The 25,288-nt window shown below is 42.7% G+C and overlaps 2 protein-coding genes across 2 annotated transcripts in view; both read left to right on the top strand.

The window, feature by feature from the left end:
• The window catches only part of LOC139216320 (microtubule-associated serine/threonine-protein kinase 1-like), a 28,734-nt gene extending 14,052 nt beyond the window's left edge, over nucleotides 1–14,682 (top strand). The window contains exons 6-27 of the mRNA XM_070847413.1: nucleotides 141–301; nucleotides 994–1,069; nucleotides 1,850–2,059; nucleotides 3,293–3,394; nucleotides 5,503–5,635; nucleotides 5,724–5,791; nucleotides 6,238–6,314; nucleotides 6,470–6,678; nucleotides 8,095–8,233; nucleotides 8,348–8,480; nucleotides 9,224–9,389; nucleotides 9,528–9,629; nucleotides 9,763–9,885; nucleotides 10,237–10,346; nucleotides 10,474–10,634; nucleotides 10,805–11,043; nucleotides 11,170–11,394; nucleotides 11,495–11,724; nucleotides 12,177–12,299; nucleotides 12,401–12,534; nucleotides 12,632–12,819; nucleotides 13,022–14,682. Of these exons, the coding sequence (XP_070703514.1) occupies nucleotides 141–301; nucleotides 994–1,069; nucleotides 1,850–2,059; nucleotides 3,293–3,394; nucleotides 5,503–5,635; nucleotides 5,724–5,791; nucleotides 6,238–6,314; nucleotides 6,470–6,678; nucleotides 8,095–8,233; nucleotides 8,348–8,480; nucleotides 9,224–9,389; nucleotides 9,528–9,629; nucleotides 9,763–9,885; nucleotides 10,237–10,346; nucleotides 10,474–10,634; nucleotides 10,805–11,043; nucleotides 11,170–11,394; nucleotides 11,495–11,724; nucleotides 12,177–12,299; nucleotides 12,401–12,534; nucleotides 12,632–12,819; nucleotides 13,022–14,682 (4,770 nt within the window). The remainder of the gene's footprint in view (nucleotides 1–140; nucleotides 302–993; nucleotides 1,070–1,849; nucleotides 2,060–3,292; nucleotides 3,395–5,502; nucleotides 5,636–5,723; nucleotides 5,792–6,237; nucleotides 6,315–6,469; nucleotides 6,679–8,094; nucleotides 8,234–8,347; nucleotides 8,481–9,223; nucleotides 9,390–9,527; nucleotides 9,630–9,762; nucleotides 9,886–10,236; nucleotides 10,347–10,473; nucleotides 10,635–10,804; nucleotides 11,044–11,169; nucleotides 11,395–11,494; nucleotides 11,725–12,176; nucleotides 12,300–12,400; nucleotides 12,535–12,631; nucleotides 12,820–13,021) is intronic.
• A 2,085-nt stretch (nucleotides 14,683–16,767) lies between these two features.
• On the top strand, nucleotides 16,768–24,860 carry LOC139217390 (cysteine protease atg4da-like). The gene is made up of 11 exons (XM_070848731.1): nucleotides 16,768–16,861; nucleotides 18,273–18,523; nucleotides 18,648–18,731; nucleotides 18,835–19,008; nucleotides 19,791–20,094; nucleotides 20,187–20,251; nucleotides 20,597–20,724; nucleotides 20,999–21,077; nucleotides 21,163–21,239; nucleotides 21,637–21,756; nucleotides 21,958–24,860. The coding sequence occupies exons 2-11, from the start codon at nucleotides 18,331–18,333 to the stop codon at nucleotides 22,126–22,128; spliced, it is 1,395 nt and encodes a 464-aa protein (XP_070704832.1). The 5' UTR covers nucleotides 16,768–16,861; nucleotides 18,273–18,330; the 3' UTR covers nucleotides 22,129–24,860.
• Nucleotides 24,861–25,288: the final 428 nt, after the last annotated feature.

Below are 25,288 nucleotides of genomic sequence, written 5' to 3' on the forward strand. Positions count from 1 at the left end.
CCACCTCCTCTCTCTCACCCTCCCAATCCTCTCCCCTCCCTCATCTGCTTCCTCTACCTTCTCCACTCTCTGCTATTGCCTCCCCTCCTCTTCCTCTTCCTCTTCCTCTTCCTCTTCCTCTTCCTCTTCTCTCGCTCCAGTCCTCCAGCTCGTCCCAGGAGCGGCTGCACCAGCTGCCCTTCCAGCCCACCATGGATGAGCTCCACTTCTTATCCAAGCACTTTGGCAGCACCGAGAGCATCACAGATGATGATGGGGGCCGCTGCTCTCCCCACATGCGCCCTCGCTCCCGCAGTCTCAGGTCAGCAGCAGCAGCAGCAGCAGCAGCACCCATGAGATTAAACAGCAGCTTGGGCTGCTCAAAAGCACTATCCTCTTTTTAAAAAGGACGCTTTCAAAGCAGATTTGCAGGGGTTGCCGCTGGTTGATCCTGTTATTGCTTTTATATAACCACTTGAATTTTGCTGGTTTGAAGCAAATATGTCAGAACTATGCTTAAGATTTGATTAGAAAGTTTGTATTGTACACATGTCAAGATGGGCTCGCCATTAAAATGAGAATATGTATGTTTTTAAAGAGGAAATTACACATTAATTTACAAATGAAAAGAGTCAACATGAGCATCTTGTGGAGACTAATGTTAGCCAGTAGTGTTGGGTCAGATTACTTTGAAATGTAGTCAGTTACTGAATACAAATGTAATGGCAATTTTTGTAATCCATTGGATTAATCTGAATAACATCCACAAAAGTTATAAAAATGTATATAATCAAAAATGTAACCAAGTAATTCATGACTAATTACATGTAATCCCAACCATGTTTGTCAGTTAGTTGGCTAAAGTACAAACTTTCTCTTATTATTGGATCGTTTCAAGTGCTAATCAAATCCTAAGCATAGTTCACAGTGAGCACTATATATGACTGAATTCATTTTGGGTAGAAAGCCTAATCTTTTTGACTGTATTCCATGTTTTTCTGTTTTTTCCACCAGCCCAGGACGATCCTCCTCGTGCTACGATAACGAGATAGTCATGATGAACCATGTGTACAAAGAGCGCTTTCCAAAGGTGAGACACACACAAATAAAGCTGCGTCCTTACAAACATCACATTCCATTAAAAAAAAAACACAACAGTGAGCTAATCCTTTAGCCTACAGAGCATTAAATCAATCTTTCATACCACAATAACTGTTTAATCCTATCAAGTCAGAACTCAAATATCAGATAAATAAAGGGGGATCTCATTTTTGATTGAACATGTTCAGAGATTTGTGTACACAAACGTCTGATATCATACATCCAAGCAGCGAAAAACCATTTGGCCTGCTACACCATAGCAAACAAGATTATGTGACACTGCCAAGTTGCGATAAACCCACCCTGTCACAGAGATTATTAAGTTTATTCACTGCACTTATAAATGCTGCCACAGCTATGAACACTTAAATGAAATAGATTCCCTCTGCTCCCTTTCACTCTCTCGGCGGGCTGAGGTTTGTATCAACAGGAAATAGGCTGAAAGCTTGCACAGTGATAAAAATCGAGCCTAGGAAATTGGGCATTATAGTTTGGAGTTCATCTGAGGTGAAAGCTCTTTGGGCTTGCTCACACACAAGTCAAAATGAAAAATGATGTTGTATTGAAGTCAGTGACAGGGCCACTCTGTTTGAGCCATGAATTAAATTTCTGTCTGAGCTTTTCGTCACGTACCTCTAGGTTTTCTAAAGAAATGATCTTTTTCTAAACTTGATCTCTGACGATTCTCCTTCTGCTCTCCACTCTCACTATTTTCATCTCTTTCTCTCTGTCCTGTTCGCACTGCTCCCCACCTTTTGTTCTCCACCAGGCCACAGCTCAGATGGAGGGGAGGCTGGCTGAGTTCATCCAGGCTTTCTCTCCTGAAAACGTTCTTCCGCTGGCCGATGGAGTCCTCAGCTTCATTCACCACCAGATAGCTGAGCTGTCCAGAGACTGCCTGGCCAAAGCCCGAGAGGGCCTCATCACCTCTGTCTACTTCTTTGAGCTGCAGGAGAACCTGGAGAAGCTTCTTCATGATGTGAGTGAGAAAAAAAGTGATGCCAACAAGGAAGCACTAATAAGCTCATTTGCTTACAGGATTAGTATTGAAACACTCAGACTGAAATATGTCATTAGAAAACTAGATACAGAAAAAATAGAACATTTATTGGCACGTCAAACGTCTCCTTAAAGCTTCTTAATGCTTTAAGGAAATGCTTAATGCTTAATGCTTAAACTTTTGTATTAACAATGGGAAAACTGACTACATGTAATGTGAAAGTGATCACTTAGCATTTTAGCTAATTGATTTTGGTTTACTACCCGCAACTTTACTGCTTTGATTTCTTCTTACTGCCCTCATGAATTGTATTTCTGGCAGCAGGCAGCTGTTTCACTCCACCACTCCACCAAGATGACAGACCCTGGTCTGGGATCATGACATGAAACAGTGGTTTCTTAGTTACAATCGCGAGTTATCAATTTTGTAGTGGTGTACAAATATATAGTTAGAATTATTATACCCTATATAGTGAATCTAAAGTATCCCACAATGCAGACATACAAAATAGTGACTAGCTGGTGAACATATTATAGCATTTAGAAGAGAAGAGACTGTGGTGTGAATATTGGTAATGTATTAACTAAGGTTAACATAAAAAATGCCACCAGTTCTAACATTTATTTATACCTTCATTAATAAAAATGTTTCTGTTTCTCGAAGTAGGAAATCAAAAAATGTGTCGCGTATCATTTTTGGTATTGGTACAAAAACACAGGCAATATAGTTGAACTACTTTCATAACCAAAACAGGCACAGAGACAAATACCGCTGTACTCTCAGCGACTGGGGCTGCAGTGATTCTTTGTAGGGTAACGATTTATAGACTCAGTTCAAGTCTTCTAATTTCATTCAGACTCGTGATGCCTTTGATGAGAGACATGATTGAAATTGCTGCGTTAAATGGAGGCTAATTGTGCTCATGATTTGTCAGAGGAGATAACTGGTATCAGGGAATTTCATCAGCGACCCCATTTTGGCAGCTTGACTAGATTGCTATGATTACTCTGGGTTGCCTGGTTTTGGTTTATTTGTGTCTGCTGTGTTTTTCATGATCAGATACTCTCATATCTCGCAGCTTGTTCTGCCTTTGTCACTCTGTCTTTTTGTCTCTCTTTCAACTTTCACTGTGTCGGATGGCTTTTCTAAATGTTGTAAATGCTAATGTATATCTTCTCTCTTTCCACCTCCCTGTATGTCTCTCTCTGTCAGGCCTTTGAGCGTTCAGAAAGCTCCGAAGTAGCCTTCGTCACAGAGTTGGCAAAGAAGCTTCTCATTATCATCTCCCGACCTGCCAGGCTTCTGGAGTGTCTGGTGAGATAACACACACACACTGTTCATCATTTATCTACCCTTGTAAAAAAAATCCTACTGAGATGTTCACAATCCATTGCAGAACATTTCACAGTTCACGTCTCTTTTGTGACGTAAGACAAATTGATTTTCTTTAAATAAACATGAACACGGAGACTCATTTGTTAGCCCATTATAAGCATTTAAGCACCCTGATGTATTACATAGCAGGGGTAGAAAATCAAACACGCAAACGCTGAAGTAAAGGTCCAGCATGTCTGGATGGCAACGACATTTGCATTTAGATTAAAATTTGTCCCGTCACACTACAACTAATACCAGGGAGCAGCCCCCTGCTGCTGGGCTGCCTTCCAGTCTGACTCAGACAGACCGTGACCATGGTGTCATTTAGAGCTGGAGGATGCCTGCGTGTGTGTTTGTGTGTGTGTGTGCATGCGTCTATCATCTAGCTGGTTGTTTTTCTGGGTGACTGTGTTCCATAACAGTCTGGTGCCCCTCTCTCAATGAGTCATGACACACTGATGGCGTTTTTTTGATTGTGAGCGACAGCAGAAACGGTGACATGGAGAATTGGCTCACCGACGTGATTCCACCCACGTTTTCTGCATATCGCTGCATTTGGATTACAGCATGCGTGTGATCCATTGCACGTTTTTGGCAACCAGGTCTGGATCAGTAGCCAGAAGTTGCAGCAGTGGTGCAATGGCTGAGCCCCTCCTATGCAATACAGCATATCAAGATTGGTCTTTAGACGAGAGGACTGCTGACCTTCACTTGCACCTCCCTCATCCTCATTGTAAGATTAGGAAAAGAAGAGTGGGGGATAAATTAATGAATTAGACCCCAACCAGGTTCTTTTAAAATGTTAATACAATTTTGCCAGACTTCATCAGATGTTTATGCCTCCACATCAGTGACAGCCGTGGCCATAGGCATTATGTATTTGGGTTGTTTGCCCAGCAATTTCACACAAATGTCTAATAGGATAAAATGATAAGTGATGACATTTTGTATCCAAAAGGTCAAAGCTGAAGTTCACTGTGACATCATAATCTTCTGCATTAACACTTTTCTGGCCATTATTCAAAGCCATGACTCAGGAACAGAAGGGGACATTGTGACCATGTTTCACATTCGGCCAGATACTGAACTGGTGACACTAATCTTGGGTGCCCACCTCAAAACTGTGGTGATCCTAAAGATCTTCTGTATTTCAGACATGGTCTACTGTCATGGCTACAGCTATGTGTTCTGTCAGAAGCAGCTTTTTGGCTTTGTTTGTTTCAATTAACTTAACCACCACCGACACCACCAGACATACAGCAGAAACAGAACAACAAATCAAAAATTTGCCTTGCTTGATTGGTTTCACAGTCGTTACAGCAAACAACATCCTCTATCCTTAGACCCTCAGCTTGGATGAGGAGCAGTTCCTTCTTGGTAGAAGCACACAACCACAAGGCAGTAATTCTAGTTTAGAATGAATTAGTTTTGAGAACAGTTTTATTCCACTGTGTCTTTGCGAGAGCACAGGGCAGGGAATTTGAGAGAGGACAAATGAGTAAACCTGACTGAGAGAGGCTATTTGTCTTCATAACAACAAGCACACAAAGAAATGTGAGCACATTTATATGCAAAAAATAATTTTCTGTTCATAAAATGTTGCTTTTGCTGACGCTGTACTCTGACCTAATGATTTGGGCTGATTTGAATGAATGGCGTGCGTCTAAACAGAGCTCTAACCTTGTAAAGTGTAGCTTTCAACAGAGTAACAGCCCTAAAACAAAATTCAGCATTTACACAAGTCTCTCCTGAGGCTGAACAGCCCAGACTGCAGTGATGGTGTCTTCCAGAAACAAATCTTGGGCCTGCTCCAGAGGCAGTGACTCATCAAACCACTCTTAGAAGCTGCTGTGGGGGGTTTACTTGGATACTTGGATATGGAAACATTTTCTGGTTCACATTCAGATCGACTTATCTGGAAGCAATTTCTGAAACAATAATTCAATCATCCCACAGAGTCTCGTTTAATGTCGTTAATTCAATTGATCAGCTGCAAACTTTCCACCTGGTGACATCATACTAAATCTCAGCACTCTGGTCTCCAGGAGTTTAATCCTGAGGAGTTCTACCATCTGCTGGAGGCAGCAGAGGATCACGCTAAGGAGGGTCACCTGATGAAAACAGACATTCCTCGTTACATCATCAGCCAGCTGGGACTGACCAGAGACCCTATCGAAGGTGAGGGAGAGACACGTTCAACGTAAACATTGTTTGGACATAAATGAAGTGACAGCTGAAACTTAAACCGACATATTTTTATCATCAGAGATGGTAAACCTCGATAGTTACGACAGCGAGGGACCGCTAACACCTGAAACAGATGACTCGACAGAGGTGAGATCCAAGATAATCCTGAACTTGGTCATATCTCCAATGATCAGTCCATCCTCACTTTCATCTAATCTTTTCTAATTTAAGCAGAGCAACAAAACGAGACCCAGTTGACCAAGGTCCTTATTGCTCTCACTGAAAATGTCTGCTTCATCTCCTCATGACTTGGCATACATACTTTTATCCATCTAATTTAGCTAATTCATGATGCCATGCCTCTAGCATCAGGCAAGCCTCCAACTGCCAAAATTAAGCTAAGTAGACAAAAGCATAGATGAGAGGGAGGGGGGTATCGTCTAGAACTGAAGACACCTTACAGTTATCCATACCGATGATTTTATTGTGCGTCACCAAACCAAAATTACACTGGCAAAAGATTAAATTATTTTTTTGACACTTTTTCACAGTGGATTGTATTAAATCACAGCGTTGTGATCTTTGATTCACAGGGTAAGATTAGAGCAATGAAACCACCAGGAGAAGCAGACTTCCAGACCATCAAGCTGATCAGTAATGGGGCATACGGGTGAGTAGAGCTTTAGGTCGTCTCGTTTATTCTTCAACTTTATTTTTTACATGTAATATTACTAATATTTTACATCTGTAAATCAGGCATCGACACATGATTTTAACACCATGAAGTAAAAAATATATTTTGTGCCTCTGTGTGTTTTGCACCAGTGCTGTGTACCTGGTGCGTCATCTAGAGACACGGCAGCGATTTGCCATGAAGAAGATTAATAAGCAAAACCTGATCCTGAGGAACCAAATCCAGCAGGCCTTTGTGGAAAGAGATATCCTCACCTTTGCAGAGAATCCCTTTGTCGTCTCCATGTTCTGTTCCTTCGAAACACGACGACACCTCTGCATGGTCATGGAGTATGTAGAAGGTAATAATATGTGCGTGTGTGTGTTGCATTGAGTAGATACTCTGCCCACATCTGCGCCTGTGAAGTGAAGTTAGATTTTTGTCATGATGTTGCACTTTTGTGCATTTAGCTTTGATTTTGAGTTAGTGTCAGTTAACAAAGGACTAATGGTGTGTCCCAAAATCAATCTAGTACTAAATCTAAGCAGATTTTGAGTATGTAGTGTGTTGTCACTGGAAAAGTGAGACATTATGTATATAATTATGTTTTTTTTTTTAGTGTGCTGTTGATAGACACTATTCTGAATGAACAAAGGAATTGGAAGAGATGCTCACAGCTAAAAAAGGATTTCAATTAATAAATAAATTGTGGGTGGTGATGGAACAGCTCCAGAAAGAAGAAATAATCCCGTTAGCATAAGATAATTAAGTCTGTTGATTTTTGTGTACTTACTGCTACAATAGTATAGTATGACAATTAGCAATTATGCAGAAAATACTATTTCTCAAACTGTACTATACTAGGTACTATAATCAGTATGTAGTCTGGAATCGGGACACTGCTTCGAGTGTACAGCCATGCTAACTACTCTGTGAGGCTGTAATTGGCCACAGAGGTGCTGTGAGCTAAATGCTAACATCAGCAGGCTAACATGCTCACTTGGCAATGCTGGCATACTGGCGTTAAGCAGGTATAATGTTTACCATTGTCACCATCTTGGTGTGTTAAGAAGTTATTATTTGTGCATCAGCTCTAAACACAAGTAGCCTACAGCTGAGGCTGATGGGAATGTTTGCAGTTTTGCAGGTGTTTGGTCATAAACCAATTAGACAAATGGAAATTGTCAATAACCTGATGCCGCTAGATGAAAACTTAAGCGATCAAAGTGATTGATATTCATCCCGAGGGGGACATGAATGTCTCCACCTAATTAAATAGCAACCCATCCAATCCAGACATTTCACTCAACACACAAAAATGCTGGTGCTAAAGGACAAATCAGGAGATTTTCATCCTTTTGGCACCGTGGATATTTGTACCAAATTTCATGATAATGTATCCCATAATTGTTGAGATATATCAGTCAGCAGCTCAACAGTACCATTCACAGAGCCATAGTTAAAAATCTAATACCTCTGCTGCTGCTTCTTATAGCCCTACCCTATAGGTAACAGGGTCTGACTCTTTTCATAATCTGTTTATACCTTTTCCTTATATTAACAGACTTGTTGAACATCCTCTGAATGTCTGCTGAAAGTGAATATCCTTGAATATGTTATGCAGAATGTCTGAGTTATTTTTGATTTCATGAGTGCGCTCTGTTGTGGGTGTTGCTCATCAGCCGAAGTGGAAACTAAAATGGTCTTGGACGAGAAGTACCAGGAGTCATTCATGGTCAATAGAAATGTCTGATCAAATAATGAATTCTGCTGGCAGGTGGAGACTGTGCCACTCTGCTGAAGAACATCGGGGCTCTGCCTGTGGAAATGGCACGCATGTATTTTGCAGAGACTGTGCTAGCACTGGAGTACTTACATAACTATGGCATTGTGCACCGTGACCTCAAGCCTGACAAGTAAGAGCTAGTTTTAATCAAACTGTTGCAAAGAGATGATACAAACTGTGGCACTTGCTATTTCAAGCTTACCATAGCTTGAACTTGCAGTAACTTTTCTATTTCTGTTCTCAGCCTCCTGATTACCTCAATGGGCCACATCAAGCTCACAGACTTCGGTCTGTCTAAGATGGGTCTCATGAGTCTGACCACCAATTTGTATGAAGGACACATAGAGAAGGATACTCGGGAGTTCTTGGATAAACAGGTACGACAAAGACAACATACGAATTCAGTCATTTTAATTAACCTGTATTTATTGTGATATGGAAGTGGTGAGTAAATTTGAAATAATTTACATCATCACGTGCAAAAACCACATATGCGATGGAACCGTAAAATCTAATTGGCTGCAGCATGGACTGTTCAGCTACAATATGATCAAAGTAAAGTTTAAATATGAAACCTCCTTTGATGTCTTCATTTCAATGCAAGGATATTCCCTGTCATTGTGTGCCAGGCATATCCGAAGCATGAAAAAATGACACCCTTAACAGCTGGCAGAACAATAGGCCAGTATTTCCTCTGGTATTATGATCCTTTCTCTATTAGGTGAGGTTTATTTTCTCAATTCAGTGCTCATGCTTTGAATCTAAGCCTCATTATTTCTTGTGTATGCATAATGGCAGCCAGAAATCTGTTAGCATTCAATGCATACCCATCTGCACATGAAAACCCTCACTGGGGCTTTCATCTTGTCTTGGCATCTCTTAAGTGATCTCCTTAGCTAGGCAGAAATATGCATGCTCCATACACCTCTCACTCAGGGTCAACTGTCTTCCGCTTAGCAACAAAATAATTCAAACATACTTTTAATGTCTGGAAAATCCAATTAAAATTCATGTAAAATTATATTAGATGTCACAATAAATGCTATTAGTAGCAAAAATGCACTTGGGACAGGGTTGCATGTAAGTCAAAGGACTTGGTGTGTTGCTGTTTGTCCTTTAGGTGTGCGGAACTCCAGAGTACATTGCCCCAGAAGTTATTCTTCGTCAAGGTTATGGGAAGCCGGTGGACTGGTGGGCTATGGGCATCATCCTGTATGAGTTCCTGGTGGGCTGTGTACCTTTCTTTGGAGACACTCCAGAGGAGCTGTTCGGACAGGTCATTACAGGTGAGGTGGATGGATAGATAGATGCATTATACACACTATAAATTGCTAATAAACAAACAAAACACACACAACATGCTTTACTTCAACAAACGCTGTGTTTTCCTCTTGTCCTCCTTGTCTCTCTGCTGAATCTGGTAGATGACATAGTGTGGCCAGACGGAGAAGAGGCTCTCCCTGTAGATGCCCAGCACCTGATCTCCTCCCTTCTGCAGACGAATCCACTGGCTCGCCTGGGCACAGGTGAGTCATTTCTCACTTTTACTCCCCACGTCTGTTGTATTTCTTCCTTTTTTCATTTTAGACATACCTCCACAGGCCAGTCAGATTATTTCTTTTACCACTTCATCATCTCCCCCTCTTGTCTGCCCTCTAGGTGGTGCTTTTGAAGTGAGGCAGCACTCCTTCTTCACAGAGGTAAACTGGAACAGCCTACTGAGGCAGAAGGCAGAGTTCATCCCTCACCTGGAGTCTGAGGAAGACACAAGTTACTTTGACAGTAAGTCTGCTGATGGGGATTCCAGGCATGGACCACAGATCCCTTTGAGCCTCAGAAAACCTTCATCAAAACTCAGGGCTCTCTGAATCATCACCATCTTTGCCACAACATCCCCATTAATTCTCCCATGTTACCATGATAACTACTGTAATTGTAGAAAGGTTAGTCATTTAGGACATGGCTGTGTCATTTAACTCAATCAGTTGTCAATCATGTCAGTTGATGATGATAATGCTGAGCAGACGTTTGCAGCTTTTCTTGTAGGTTAACCTCAGAGCACAGAGAGAAAGATAACGCCACTGTTTATGAATATTTGCCGATTAAAAAGCTGTGGTTACCTTTCATCACCAGCCCGATCTGAGCGCTACCATCATGTCCAGTCATACGATGAGGATGACACCAACGACGACGAGCCTGTGGAGATACATCGCTTCTCATCCTGCTCCCCTCGCTTCAGCAAGGTCACATTGAAGCTAGCTACTTTTCTTTTTTATCTACATAGAAAGCGTTAAGTGTTAAAATGGCAGTGGTTGTCCATCAGGCCACATAACTATATAACGTTGATTGTCTTGTTGTGTGGACCTGCAGGTGTACAGTAGTATGGAGCATCTGTCCCAGCTGGAGCATAAACCCACCGGTGTGACTCTACGGGAGCACAAGGTCCCCAGGGAGGATCGAGTTGCCAAGAGAGAAAGTCTGGGTAGCCTCACCCTCAGAGACAAGAGCTGGAGGACTGGATCGCCTGAAATGTGAGTGCAGTTGATAAAAGTTGTCTAGCTTGTTACAGAGATATTTAACCCCACAACACAATGAAATGTTTTTCTCTTGTTTAAAGAGGTGTGTATTTAATATCAAATACTGGTGAACAGATTAATCTGGAATAACTTCATACCAAAGGACCACTGCCCTGCTTTTTCAGGAAGCGCCTGTCCTGCTCTGAGTCCTCCTTCACTGAGAGCGACTCCAGTCCACCTTCCGGGGCCCGAAGACGTTTCTCGGCCCTCATGGACACACATCGCCTGGCCTCCCCTCTGGAGGTTGACGGTGAGCTGCCTCTCTCTGGCAGGCAGCCTCCAGTGAAAGCCAGGGGGACTTCGCTGGAGGGAGCCATGGGTGCTATCATCTCTCAAGGCGATCCGAGACCATTGCTTAAAGATAGCAATGGGGTCACAGCTGGAGGTAAGAGAGGATGAGGCAGCACAGTATCACCTGTGACCCTAAACCTGTATTTGATAACAAGAGCATTTACTTATCGTTGTGTTTCATGTCACTACCCAGTCACAGACAAGCTTCTGAGACCTGCTGATGCATCGTTGCCTCTACCAGGCAGTGCGACTGTTTTGGGGCTTCCAGACCCTCAGGGGCCCCGAGGGGCCACCACTGACCTGGTGCTGAGGAGGGTTCGCCACCAGCAGCTCTCAGCTGAGGGAGAGAAACGTCACTCACGACCAGGAACCAAAGTCATCAAATCTGCCTCTGCTACTGCTTTGTCTGTCATCATTCCTGCAGGTAAATGCAATGCTTATGTGACAATAGCAAATGAACTGTAAAAACATACTTAAAAATAAAATCCTTTAATCAAACTTTATCCCCACCCCTCTCTCCTCAGTGGAGCAACATGGTGCCTCACCTCTAGCGAGCCCCATGTCTCCTCTGTCCCTCTCATCCAACCCCTCCTCCCGTGACTCGTCTCCCAGCAGAGACTACTCTCCCATGGTCAACGTCCTGCATTCTCCAATCACCATTCACCGGTCTGGGAAAAAGTATGGCTTCACTCTCCGAGCCATCAGAGTCTACATGGGAGACAGTGATGTCTACAGTGTACATCACATGGTCTGGGTGAGAGAGCAAAGTGAACTGCATGAAACATGGAGAGTAACTAACAAATCAAAAGCTGCCGAACACTAACCATATATCCATACTCACCAAGATTTAATAAAAGCAAAGCAAACAAGGGTACACATATTTTTGCCTTTGTCCTTTTTAATTTCAAATAGTTATTTTGCATTCAAACTGTAATATTAGATGTCAAATTAAGGCAGTCTGTTAAATTTGTCAACTTTTTGGGTCTGAAATTTGATATCTTTTTTTTTAGTTTGAAACCAACCTTTCCATAGCATCTTTCAGCACAGTGTAATCTATGCTATCAAATGCTTAGATATTTTTGCCAGAGTTATCATTATGGTCTTCTTTGTCCTGTTAGCCCCCATTAGAGCTTTAACTTGCAGATAAACAGCTTTTCTGAGCAAATATCTAGATCTGTTTTAGTAAGTCTTTTGTTCTAATCACAGCATGTGGAGGATGGCGGTCCCGCCCAGGAGGCTGGACTTAACGCTGGTGACCTCATCACTCATGTAAACGGGGAGTCAGTCCACGGTCTGGTCCATACAGAGGTGGTGGAGCTTATCCTGAAGGTGATGACTACCTACCTGCCCAATTTATATATACACATTTTTATCAGGTGGTTCAGTTAGAATTTTCTTTGAAAACAATGTGATTTATTTAAATATTACAGAGTGGAAACAAGGTGACTGTAACAACGACTCCATTTGAGAACACCTCTATAAAAGTGGGTCCTGCCCGCAAGTCCAGCTATAAATCCAAGATGGCGCGGCGCAGCAAGAGGACAGGAGCCAAGGAGGGACAAGAGTGCGTTACTGCAAACAACATTATTACAGTGCATTATCTTTTGTTTTAAATGCCTTTATTCTCCCCATCATATTTTGTTGTTTTTTTTACTTTTCAGTAAGAAGCGCAGCTCCCTCTTCAGGAAAATCACCAAGCAGTCCAACCTGCTCCACACCAGCCGGAGCCTCTCCTCTTTAAATCGCTCTCTTTCATCAGGGGACAGTCTCCCAGGCTCCCCCACCCACAGTCTCTCCGCCCGCTCGCCCACGCAGACTTACCGCTCCACTCTTGAATCCCCTTACCTGGGTTAGTATGGAAGCCCGAGAATACATGTGTCTGTTCTTATTTGGTTTAACTTTCTGCTGTAGCAAAGATAATATATTTTAAAAACATGAATCGGGGTATATTAAAGGCAACATTTTTTACTGTGAGAATTCCTGATATAAAAATGTTGAATGTTGATATTGTGATAGAAAAGTTTAAAGATTATTCCCTCTCCTCTCCTCAGGTACCTCCTCCCAGAGCAGCTCCCCTGCATCCAGTACCCCCAACTCCCCAGCAGCTTCCCATCACATGAGGCCCAGCTCCTTGCATGGCCTGTCTCCCAAACTGCACCGCCAATACCGCTCTGCTCGGTGCAAATCTGCTGGCAACATCCCTTTGTCCCCCCTGGCTCACACCCCCTCCCCGACCACCTCCTCCCCTCCACCTCTCACTGGCCACACGGTAGGGAGCTCCAACACCACACAGATGTTTCCTGCCAAGCTGCACTCTTCGCCTCCTGTTGCCCGCCCACGGCCCAAAAGTGCAGAGCCACCCAGGTCGCCCCTGCTGCAGCGGGTGCAGTCAGCGGAAAAGCTGGGTGCACCAATTCTGCCTTCTTCCTCTTCATCATCATCGTCGCCTTCTCCTCTGACAGGTGGGGTGTCGTTACGCAAGCATAGCCTAGAAGTGTCGCACGGGGACTACAGGAGAGAGTCCTTCCACTGTGAGCACAGCCTGCAAAGTCTGCTGGAGATGGAAGGAGAAAACGGTCCTGCTCCCCCATCTCCTTCATCGTCTTCCTCCCCCTCTCCCCCCATGGGAGGGGAGATTGGAGGTCTGAAGCCTGTTAGGAAGCTGGGAAGGCAGGAGTCACCACTCAGCCGTGACACTCTGCTCACAACAAGAGAGAAAGATACCCAAACCACTGAGCTCACCGGGTCGCAAACTGAGAGCATAGCTACAAAACCTGAGTCCAAGACCACTGTTGTTGACACAACTAAAACATTATCCACTGCTGAGATCCTTAAAAATAATAAGAGCGAAGCTGCAGCAGAGACGAAGTCTAGTCCAGCACTGGTTTCATCCACTACAGAGGCCAAGCTGAGCCCAGGCGACAAACCTCAAAATGCAAGCAGTTCAAGTTCTGAGGCAACAGTCTCCAAGAGTAAACTCAGTGAGAAAAACTCAGCTCCCGGCACATCCAAGAGCCTCCAACAACAAGACAGCAAGCAGCAGAGTGGGCAAACAGGCAGCGGACCTGCAACTAAAGCTCAGGAGAAGACTGAGGAGAAAGTCAAAGGCACTGCAGGTACAGACAAAAGTAACATGCAGAAGGTGTCATATGCAGAGCAGTTCAAGCCACATAAAGGAACAGTGGCTGGAGAGAAAGGAGGCATCGGTGGCAGTGATAAAGCAACTGAGACAGCCAAGGTGAAAGGCCCTGCACCCCCAGTTCCCACCCAGGTTCAACCCCAAGCCGCAGCTCAGGTTCCAGCTGCTGCCAGATCCAAAGCGGAGAAGGTATCAAACAGTTACCGTGGGGTCAAGGAGGAGAGGGCCCACCTGGAGGTCCTGGAAGAGAATCCCATGTCACCCTCCTCTAACGCAGCTTCACCCTGCTCAAGCAAGTCACGCCCCATGTCCCCAGGGGATAAAGCCAGCTTTGTCACCCAGCTCACGAGTGTTGCCAAAACAGTGCTCGGGCCTATGAAAGGGGCATCACAAGAGGGGGCCAAAGTAAAAGACACCCCCAGGTCAAGCGAGGAGAGGCGAGCAAACACAACAGGAAAACCAGAGGCTTCGTCTGGGGGCAGCCACCGGGGGGCGCAGGCGGCGACCTCAGCCGCCGCTGGCACAGTCCAGTCTGATAAAGGAAACAGTCGGAGCTCCAAACATCATTCGTGATAAGAGAGCTGTAGAAAGAGTCCGACTCTCCCATGTAATGCCTTTTACTGTAGCATCACAATAACATATCATGAATTAACATGACTTTGAATGGAGGGGAGACATAAATGCCTGACGAAATAACACCAAATAGATGACATGCGACATGTAGACACATAAGATGTGAAGATGCATCGGCCATGTTGGAAAATGTGTGCTCATGGTATCATAATGTAGGCCCGTGTATGTACTGTATCTTCATCACAATGTGTTGTATATAGGAAAAAATGCATATGTCTTAATGCATGTCTGACACTGAAAGAATATTTAAAAAGAAGATAAAAAACAAACATATAAAGCAGACCTTAAGGTGGTGAACACTGTGAACAACTTTTCAACCGACCACAACAGGCAAACTGTTCATTTTGTGTAAACAAGCAGGATTCTGTTAGAAATGGGCATTACTCACATTTCACGTCAGCTCCAGTGCCATCATTTAGTTCAGTTGAAACTGTCAAGGAACAACCAAATTGTATTTCCTTAAAGTTCAGTTACTTAAAGAGTTCAAGGCTTGTATCATATAGTGAAGAAATAGAGCAAATATACTGGAAACTGGACCAAGACAGCAAATCGTTTGTCCGAGGGTGAATCAGCTGGTTTGCTGTAGATGTGTTTAAGGGCTGAATTTCAGTGGGATTGAAAGAGGTCGATTAGACGAACTTGCACAGGGACACTATGCAATGTGCTGATGACTTTGCTTTTTTCAGTGTCCCCAGTTACAAAGTTTACATTGTGCTCCAGACAAGAAGGGAAGACAGAGGAAAGGGTTGCAATAAACCGAGCAAACTCATGTAGTTTTAAGTGTTGTCTCCATTGATCGTAGTGAAATGTGCAATGTTATATATTTTAGGCAATTGAGTCAATATAGTGTGTTTGGATAAAGAGACAAAAGTGCGCGAAGAACCATAATGAAAGTAGCACTTATAGGAGAGTAGGCTAGAGATGCTCTTTCACTCATTCTTTTCTATTTATGCAGATGTACGGTGTTTTGTGTCATGTTACGTGTGAAGGAAAGTGCCAGTCTTTTCAGTTAGGGATAAAGTGATTTTTTTGTTTACACTTACGTATGATAATATGCAATCCAACAGTGCCCAGTTCAATAAAACTGAGCACCCTTGTCAGTGATACAGTAGTAGACTGCACACAAAGCCAGGGGTAGATATGTTGGCAGCATCGTGGTGGCGAGGTCTGGTTTGCTCTTGTGTAAAAATGGTCTTGATAGTTTTGGGACACCAGGCTCAGACCTGTCTTAGACTGCCACCTTGTGGGGGGCACATAACACCGAGGAAGTCCTGAGGATAGGTGTGCATTTTTCCTGTGGATCCCTCCATTCCACACATTATTATCCTGATGCATTATTCTTCTCAGATCTCTTTCAGATGAGTTTTGCAACCTAAGGCTCAAAAAGTCACCCGACAATAACCCAAACTTCTGTGTTTTCGTGTGTGATGTGACAAAATTGCACTTTATTTTTTGTCAACTATTTTTATTTACTTGCCGTATGTATTTATTTAATTATTTTTGTATTTGTTTTATTTATTAAAAACATTTTTTATTCATTAAAACGTTTTTACATGTGAGCAGTTGCTGAATTTCTGCTTTACTGCTGAAATTAGTTATTTATAAAAATTTTACATTTAGACTGAGAACTCTACTAAATCTGTGTGCAGTTTTGACTTTGTCATTCCATAAGTCTGAAGTTGTAATATTGCTATCACACCCATCTTTGTCCAATTGATTGACTTTTTTTTTTACAACAACTATCTCTTTACTGTTGTTGTCCATTACATTGCTACATATTTACTAGCCACTGTTGTGAAAAACCAATGCAAAAAAGCCTATAGTGCAGAAATGTAATAAATGCAGAGAAACCCATCGCTTTGTGTGACTTTCTTTTACAGAAAACAATACAGCGGGTATGAAATGTTCATTCAGAGGGATAGTCACTCTCATTGGCCCTCTGCTGACCAATCACAGCACAGCTAACACGTAACTAGTATAAACAGGAAGTGAGCGAAAACTCATTACGCTGCTTCTTTCCGAGGATCGAGCGGAGGCTGCTTGATGGCGGTGGAGCCGTGAACATCATTCAGTGAGTGTCTACAAACAACGGAAACACAATGAGGACGCCTGAATGAAGGTAAAACATGAATGTCATGTCACCGGTAACTTCATAAGTGCTTGAGTTCGGCAGCGAGTCGACGGGCTGTGAAGTTGGAGGTTACTGTTGTCGGGATAAGAAATGGAGACTGTGCACAAAACGTTTCCTGACGTTGAGTTATATTTAATTCCTATAAAATGTGCAGCTTGTAATTTTGTGGGACGTCACTGTCCGCGTTATGATTTTTTAAATCAGTAAGTTATTGGCTGTTTGTGACGTGCAGCTGTTTCCATTCAGTCCAGATAATATTCAGTCCACAGTTTGTGGTTTGAGATGAAGGTAAACTGAATCAGGACGTCTTAATATTTATTTTTAATAAAAGGCCACAATGTATGAAGAACGTTACATTTCATATGAGTTGCATGACAAGTAATTTATAATGATTAGATAACTGACAAAGTTGTCACTTTGATTTGTTTTTATTATATTTTGTCTTATTTAACAGTACTTAAAAGCATGTTATACTCCAAGTATGATAAAGCCACATCAGTTGACTATTTTTCTACATAAATGATTGTTATTGATTTTATCGTACAATTTGTCTTTTGAGTTATTTGTTAGTTACGACGCGGTAAAGGAATGAAAACTGTTTCTGCAAGTTACCAGTGACTGCCTTAGACTCAGTGGTACTCATGCAGTTTACTTCAGCACAATTTGATGGTACTTATTATGTACTATTTCCATTTTATTCTGCTTTATACTTCTTTTCCACTACATTTTAGAGCACAACAGTGTACTTTTTACTCTACTGCATTCATTTCATACATATGGTTTATTAATTACTTAACAGATAAAGATTTTATATAGAAAAACATACAATAAGTAAGTGTGTGAGTTTCATTTCCCCTTCAATTGCCTCTGGTTGTTCCATTTGAAGGCACAAAGCGGGGAAACTATCAAATATTTAATTAAAAAAATAATAATTAAAGAAGAGAATAATAACATCATTGTTGCAGGACTGTTACTTGTGATGGAGAATTTGTACTTGTGGTATCTTTACTTAATTAAAACATCTGAGCACTTTTTCCAACCATGAAACACTACTGTTGTAAACATACCATGTAGCTGCACATATTGCTTGTTGCAGTCGTCTTGTACCTAATGTGTGTTAGAGGTAAAAAGCCAATTGCAGGCTAGCACCTCTGCTGCTGCAGTTAAATTGACATATCTGAAATTCCTTCAGTCACATGGTGCAGACACATGGTTTCCGTCTTTACTTAGTGTCATGGAGAATTATTTATTTTGCTATGGCTAACATTAACCTGTTAGCCCCAAAAGGAGAACTACTTTGTTTTAAGACGAGATAATGTCATTTAGCTCACATGTCTGCATCAGGGCCTTGTGTCACATGTGTATAATGTTGTTTAATGTTCCCTCTACGTCTGCTTAGGCTGTAATGGAGATAAAGAGCAATTCTTCACGCTCAGCCTCAGTCATCTCCAGCTGTTATGGATCCCCGCACCCCGTCAGCTCGTAGCGAGGGCCTGTCCCCCGCCGATGACCCAATGGACGACTGGTTCTTTCTCCCCTCCGAGTCTGCTGGGCCTCGCATCCTGGAAGCGAGCAGGGAAGACCAGGAGGCAGAGGACAGAGGCAAACTCAAATCCAAGTTGGTCTCGGCGTGGAACAGCGTCAAATATGGTCGGTTTTACCAACATCTGACGTAGCAGATGTTTTATGCTGTCACTGTGCAATAAAAGAGCAGATCTTGTTGCTCTCTTTTTTTTTTTTTGTGAGATGAAAGTGTTTCTCTTTAATGTTTCAGGTTGGTCCTTAAAGCAGAAATCCAAATTCAGCAAGAGCTCTCCTGTGATCATGCTTGGGAAATCCTATGAGCTCAGGGATCAAGGTGAGGCCTTGAGCAGCGGACGCTCATACCATCTGGAATTGTTCCTTTCGTGTGATTCTAAAAGCAAAAGGAGGTGTTAATTAACGCTCTGTAACTGTGTCAGGGGAAAGAGAGCATTTCCGTCGCACCTTCACATCTCTCCTGTGGATGACGTACAGACGGGGCTTCCCTACTCTGGCAGGCTGCTCTCTGACCACCGACAGCGGCTGGGGTTGCGTCCTACGCACGGGGCAGATGCTGCTGGCACAAGGCCTGCTCCTACACCTCATGCCGCCAGGTGACAACACACACAGACACACTGCAGAGTTAGATGCCTATGTAGTCCAATAGCTGCAAAGGGCAACAGACTTATCATGGGAACAGTGTAATCTCAAGGGAACTCTAGCACATCACATGTAACAAATGTATTATATCCTTGCCTGCACTGTGCTGTACTCTCAGGGGCAGCCAAGCTGGGCTAGTAAACATTTAGTTTGTCTGGTGTCACTTTTGTCGCATCATGATTAGATTTAGCTACTTCCTTACGCATGTGGTATAACAAACTTAACTACTAAGATGTTGGAGGATCGTAAGAGAATTTTCAGTCACAAGAAACTGTTTTGAAAAAGTTTTGCAAATGACGGCTTCATATCAGAGAACAAAGACTTTAATTTACACCCATCGTACAGTTTTTAAACCACTTATTGTGGTGCAATCACATCAAAAGATAACAAGCTAAATATGATATGACAGTGAAGTTAGTTTGCTGAGCTTGTGTCACTTAGAATCTACTCACAGCGGAAATTATTAATAAAATCCTACATTTACTCATCATGAAAATCAATGCACTGTGTATAAATCTGTAAAGAAGCTTCAGTACTTAAATTACAGTGATACACCACCAAAATATCAGTTACGGTACATTTTGTTCCTTTCGTCCCTGCATGGCAAGAGTGATAACAGCAAAGGGAGAACAAAGCGGTCTGTCCAGGTCAAATGATAAACAAAGTCGATATCCAGTGTCTTATTTCAGTTACATTGTACAATACTTACATTACGTTATCTCGACATTATTTTGAGGTTGGACTTGGTCCGTGAGCCACCACGCCGTCAAAGATGACATGGACCTGCCGGTGGCTCACCACACGGACACAGCAGAGCAGAGACTGGATTTTAAGGAGGGCCCCGGAAAGAGGGGCCGAAAGCTGAGCTTGGATTCCCGCCTGGACAGACCCCCGGAGGCTACTCACAGACAGGTGGTGTCATGGTTTGCAGACCATCCTGCCGTCCCTTTTGGGATCCACCAGCTCGTGGAGTTGGGAAAAAGCTCCGGGAAGAAGGCTGGGGACTGGTATGGACCCTCCATCGCAGCACATATCCTGCGGTGAGACCTGAAGTCAGGACGTACCGGTCCAGTCATCCTCAACGATATTTATCAAGACGTAACGTCCTACTGTAAATGTAACTTTGTTTCAGGAAAGCTGTGGCAGCGTCCGTGGACCTTCCCAATCTAGCCGTGTATGTTGCACAAGATTGCACCAGTGAGTGATTTCTTTCAGTGTATTTCTTTCTCTCCTCTAAAGGGCAACGTTCATGCAGCTGTGCTCAGAAACAGGCAGTCCCCCCACAGCTGTGCAAACAGAGACATGGATCAGCACAGTTATTTAGAAGCATTTAAATCACCTGTCGGCATTTTTCTTTATTTTATTTAGAGAGTTGGAAGGTTTGTGGTGCTCATACAGCCTCATTGTAGTAGTTACATGCTCGCCCTCACTAGTCATAGTCATAGAAAAGCCAAATATACAGGAAATGCAAAATTATTCTAGAAAAAAAGAGGAATTATTGAACCGCGTCAACATGTGTGTCTCTCTTCTCTGTGCTCTCAGTCTACTTGGAGGATGTGAGGAGTTTGTGCGAGCGGCCTCCTGCTCAGTCCTGGAAATCCATCATCATCCTGGTTCCTGTGCGACTTGGGGGACAAGATCTCAATCCCTCCTACATCACTTGTGTCAAAGTGCTCAAACTGTATTCTACGCTTTCACTCTTGTGTTCATTTTGTATAAACTGAGCAGTTTACGAGGAAACACTAAACACTCTGGGGAGATTTCAGCAAAAGTATTGCATTTAGCTTGTAATTTATTAATCTATAGGTTTCATTCTCCCTGCATCCTGTCTGGTCGCACAGTTCAGTAATACATTTCTCTGTCTTTGTTTGCTCTGAAGCAAACAAAGAATGCATGTCTTGCAAATACAAAGACCAACAACCCATCCCTCATTCTTCTCCACAGAAACTTTTGACATTACAATGCTGCATTGGGATCATCGGGGGCAAACCAAAGCACTCTTTGTTCTTCGTCGGCTTCCAGGGTATGTGCAGTACAGTGTTCATCATCATTATTGTGCTCGGCTGTTTGACAGCCCGTCCCGTCACTTTATTTTTCGTCCTCAAAAGATGACCACCTGCTGTACTTGGACCCTCACTACTGCCAGCCCACAGTGGACGTAGCAAAGAAGAACTTTCCCTTGGAGGTATGAGGAAGTGTTTTATTTTCACTTCACTTTCACTCTGTTCTATTTCCTCCTGAGACAACTGTGCTCAGTCATGTAAATCAATGGTTCCTGACCTAGTACCAAGTTCATTTGACTGTGAGATTAACTGGATGTTATTTAATATTATTGATATTTTTTTAATTCAATTGTAACTTTTTATTTATCTGTTTTTTTTTTTTCAAATTAGTTGAGTTACTCCACAATGTTTCCATGCACTGCCAATGACTCCAAAATAACTGGTTGGGAATCTGCCCAACCTGAGTCACTAACTCAATTAAATCCACATTAAACCTTCTTGGAATACTTCATCTGAATCTAATGAGACATTTTCTGAATGCTGTTCTTTTCTTTTACTTCCTCTTCTCGCCGCTTGCAGTCGTTTCACTGTAAATATCCCAGGAAAATGGCATTCTCCCGCATGGACCCGAGCTGCACCATAGGATTCTATGCTAAAACTCAAAGGGACTTTGAATCACTGTGCACGGCTGTTAATGAGGTACGTGACTGCGTTACTTGGGCTTGTATTCATTCTCGCTGTGTAGCTTCTTCTACATAAGATTTGTGTGTGTCCCACCAGCTGTGATTTTATTTAGTTGTGAATGGAAGTTGTGAGAAAATCACATAAGATTAATTTGTGGAATTGAATCTGGATTGTTCCTTAACTGGTTAATTGAGTTATTGTCTTTTCCTCCCATAGTCTCTCTCTACATCTGCAGAGACGTACCCCATGTTTATATTTGCAGAAGGAAAAAGTCAGGAGGAGGAGGAAAGCAACGCACCCACAAACAATATCACCTACATCCAGAGGAAGACTGAACGGAAAAGAGTCGACACCAGCAACAGCATGGACGAGTTTGTTCTATTATGAACAGAAGGAGATCAGATCTGCCCTGGGGGGCGTACAGTGATCAGTGATCACACAAGAATGTGGCAGATACACGTGTGGCAACTACTGAGCATTGGAACAATGTCTCCAACATCCCTTAGCAATAGCCTCTAGGGACTTCTGGTATACCTGGACCCTATTTTTACATATGTTGAGCTTGAAATAACTACGAAAGTAGGCTGCAATGTCTACAACGTAATCCTTTGGGGAAACTGCACCTGATAAAAATATGTCCACTAAAAGAGCTTGTTTTTGTCAGTGACAGGCTCAGATAAGTGTCTGACAACGGATCTCTACAGAGATAAACCAGTTTATTAAAACATAAGATCCTTTTTGTTTAACCAGACGTTCTGTTGCTCTCTTCAAAGTCACCAGACTCCACTGACAAAAATCTGAATTTTACCTTGCAGAACACGAGTTGTTAGCTGCTCGATTGTTTGTGCTGTTGTGTGACTTTTGGTGTTTTAAAGGGTTAGCTCCGATCCACACTAACATTTTGTAACACTTAAGTCAAGCGCATGCCATGTTCCCGGCTGAGGCTTGTCTGTCAGTACCTACCAATCATTTCGAACCCAAAACATGTAAAAATAGGGCACAGATTTAGAAAAGACCTAAGTTACCCTATAAGGTTTAGTAAAATGAAGTGGCCAGGCATCATAAATGACACTACTATATTTTTATTGCTGTTTTGTGCTCATTTGTATTTCTATTTATTGTTTTAAGAGGAAAATGTTTAAACTAATATCATTTGATTGAAGGTCTTTAAAGAATGAAGGTTTTCTATTATGTCATCTCAGCCTATTTGTGTTCATCTATAAAATCCATGAGGTCATGGTGCTTTAACGTAATCTATTCAAAAGAATAAGAATCTACTACTAATAATACCCTTCTCCCAGGGACAAACTTAAGGCATGTGCTACTGTAAGATACAGTCTCTCACTGTTTCATGTCATGTGACAGGATGTTCTGCCTTTTGAATGGATTAGAAAATTGGATTCCTGTGAACGTGTGACTCGCATGAAAAAACACTGCAAGAATGAGAAGTCAGATGTTGTTAGGAAGAGGACACAATCAGGGACGCAATATCCTCATCAGCTTGATCATTTTGCTACCTTTTAATGAATAAATAGCAAATGAATGAGAAAGGAACTCTGTTCATTCTCTGTTAAGTATATGCAATTCTGTAACAGTCTAAGCACTGCACCCTGCTCTCCCAAAAATATAGACTGTGTTCTCTTGAGCAAAACTTGAAAATACATAACCCTCAGCCATCCCTCATGCAGTCTCTTACATGCATTCCTCTGTAAGCGCAGCCCTCATGTCTCCAGGACACAGCTGGAAATACTGATGGCCACAGTAGTGAAGTTCAGGCAGCACTACATGCAAAAAGAAACCATGTTTCCATGTGTCCATGCTTGGTTGCCCTGTACCTAATAATCCAAGATGGTGACTGAATCAGTCACCCTATTCCTGGCCCCCTCAGCAGAGCCACCTCTCAAACCTCTACTGTTCTCCCTTCTCCCAGGAGAACCAGGGGGGAAATAATTAGAAGGCAGCGTGTCCAGACTGCTCCAGGCCTGGATCCTGGCTTTGGTTATGTCGTTTAGTGAAGCGGCATCCTGAGTGCAGTGAGATGCTGAGGTGGACGCAGGCTAGTTCCTAATGCTCCAGCTCCAACGGGGCCCCTGGAGGATCAGGGGTTCATTAAATAATTTGTGATCATAACCAGCAGGGAGGTCTTTCCCAGCAGACTCAGGTCAGCCGGCCAGGACTAGCTCCACTGCTGCCTGTTGAGATCCAAGTCAAAGCTCATGGGGTTCTTTCCCAGGCCAATACCAGGCTGATAATGGTCCCAGAGTGACATTTGTGAGTGCAGGAAAACCAACAATACTGGTTTGTGCTCTGCAAGAGTCAGAGTAGGAACAGCAGAGGCGCAGTAACGCAAAACAGACTCCGTGGAGGAGAAAATGAAGTGGGCTCTGTCCCTCTTTCCCCATGTGAAGCAGCAGATTTTAGACTGTGCTGCGTCTTCTCTTGTGCATTATGAGGAGAACAACAGGAGTCTGTTTGCTTGTCCTCAGTACGTTATGAAGATCGGCATCTTTTTGAGCCTGAGCACCAGAGGGCCAAGTGTCACTACTTCTTTGATGGTTGGGACCGGCCTCCCTCTCCAACCTTTGCGCCAGTTACGAGGACTAAAATCTAAGGGTTCAACAAAGTGATTGAATATTTCGTAATAGTGATTGAGTTATTTAGATGTATTGTTATAGATGTCATGAAAAGAAGGCTCAAGAATATTGGCAGACTGAAACATGCAGTCCACTCCTTTCATCCAACTAACAAGTGCTCACAAGTATAAATGGAAAGGTAAGGTCAGGGCCATCTGTCTGCAGTCCAACCTGACTAGACTTTGTCTTTTGGTGGCATAGTGTGAAGAGCTCCTCGGCGTGGGAATCTGCAGATTAAAGACACTGACACGGCCCTGACCTCGCCTTCCTTAAACTGAGCAGTCACATGTGAAAGGGCCTCCAACGTGCCGCAGTAATTACAGCTGTTATGTGATCATTCACCTAAATATGGGATGCATTATATTCCTAATGGTTCTTGAATTGAATCTGAAGTGGAAGATTTTGTGTGTGTGTGTGTGCTATGCACAATCTACATGTGCACATTGTCCATAACTGTGGAATACATAATAAAATCATTAAAAATTACATTCACTGAGGAATAAATAGCACGGTCTACTTTTTGTGGGTAGATTTAAATAAAATGTGTTGTACCCCTCTTTCTGTCTGTCGAAAGCAATATAAATGGGCATCTTTTTCTGGTTCCAGCATTAAATATGTCAAGATTTACCTTTTTCTTTTGTCTTATAAGACAGCGAATTGAATATGTCTGGGGTTTTGAGCATCTTTGGGAAAAAATTAGAAATGTTCAATAAAAAAAAGCCCTCTAATACTGAATAATGGTTTCTTTTCAAGCACACCAACAGACTGGTATGGCAGTTATGAGACACAAGAGCGAACATTTCATGCTCTTTTCTGTCTGCTGCTCCGTTAAAGCTTCATTTAGTTTGATTTCTCGCTCGATTTGCGAGTTTCCAGCTATTTTTTACACTGAAATAAACGCGTTTAATGCATTC

The sequence above is a fragment of the Pempheris klunzingeri genome, chromosome 17 (assembly GCF_042242105.1).
Source record: "Pempheris klunzingeri isolate RE-2024b chromosome 17, fPemKlu1.hap1, whole genome shotgun sequence".
NCBI classification, from domain to species: domain Eukaryota; kingdom Metazoa; phylum Chordata; class Actinopteri; order Acropomatiformes; family Pempheridae; genus Pempheris; species Pempheris klunzingeri.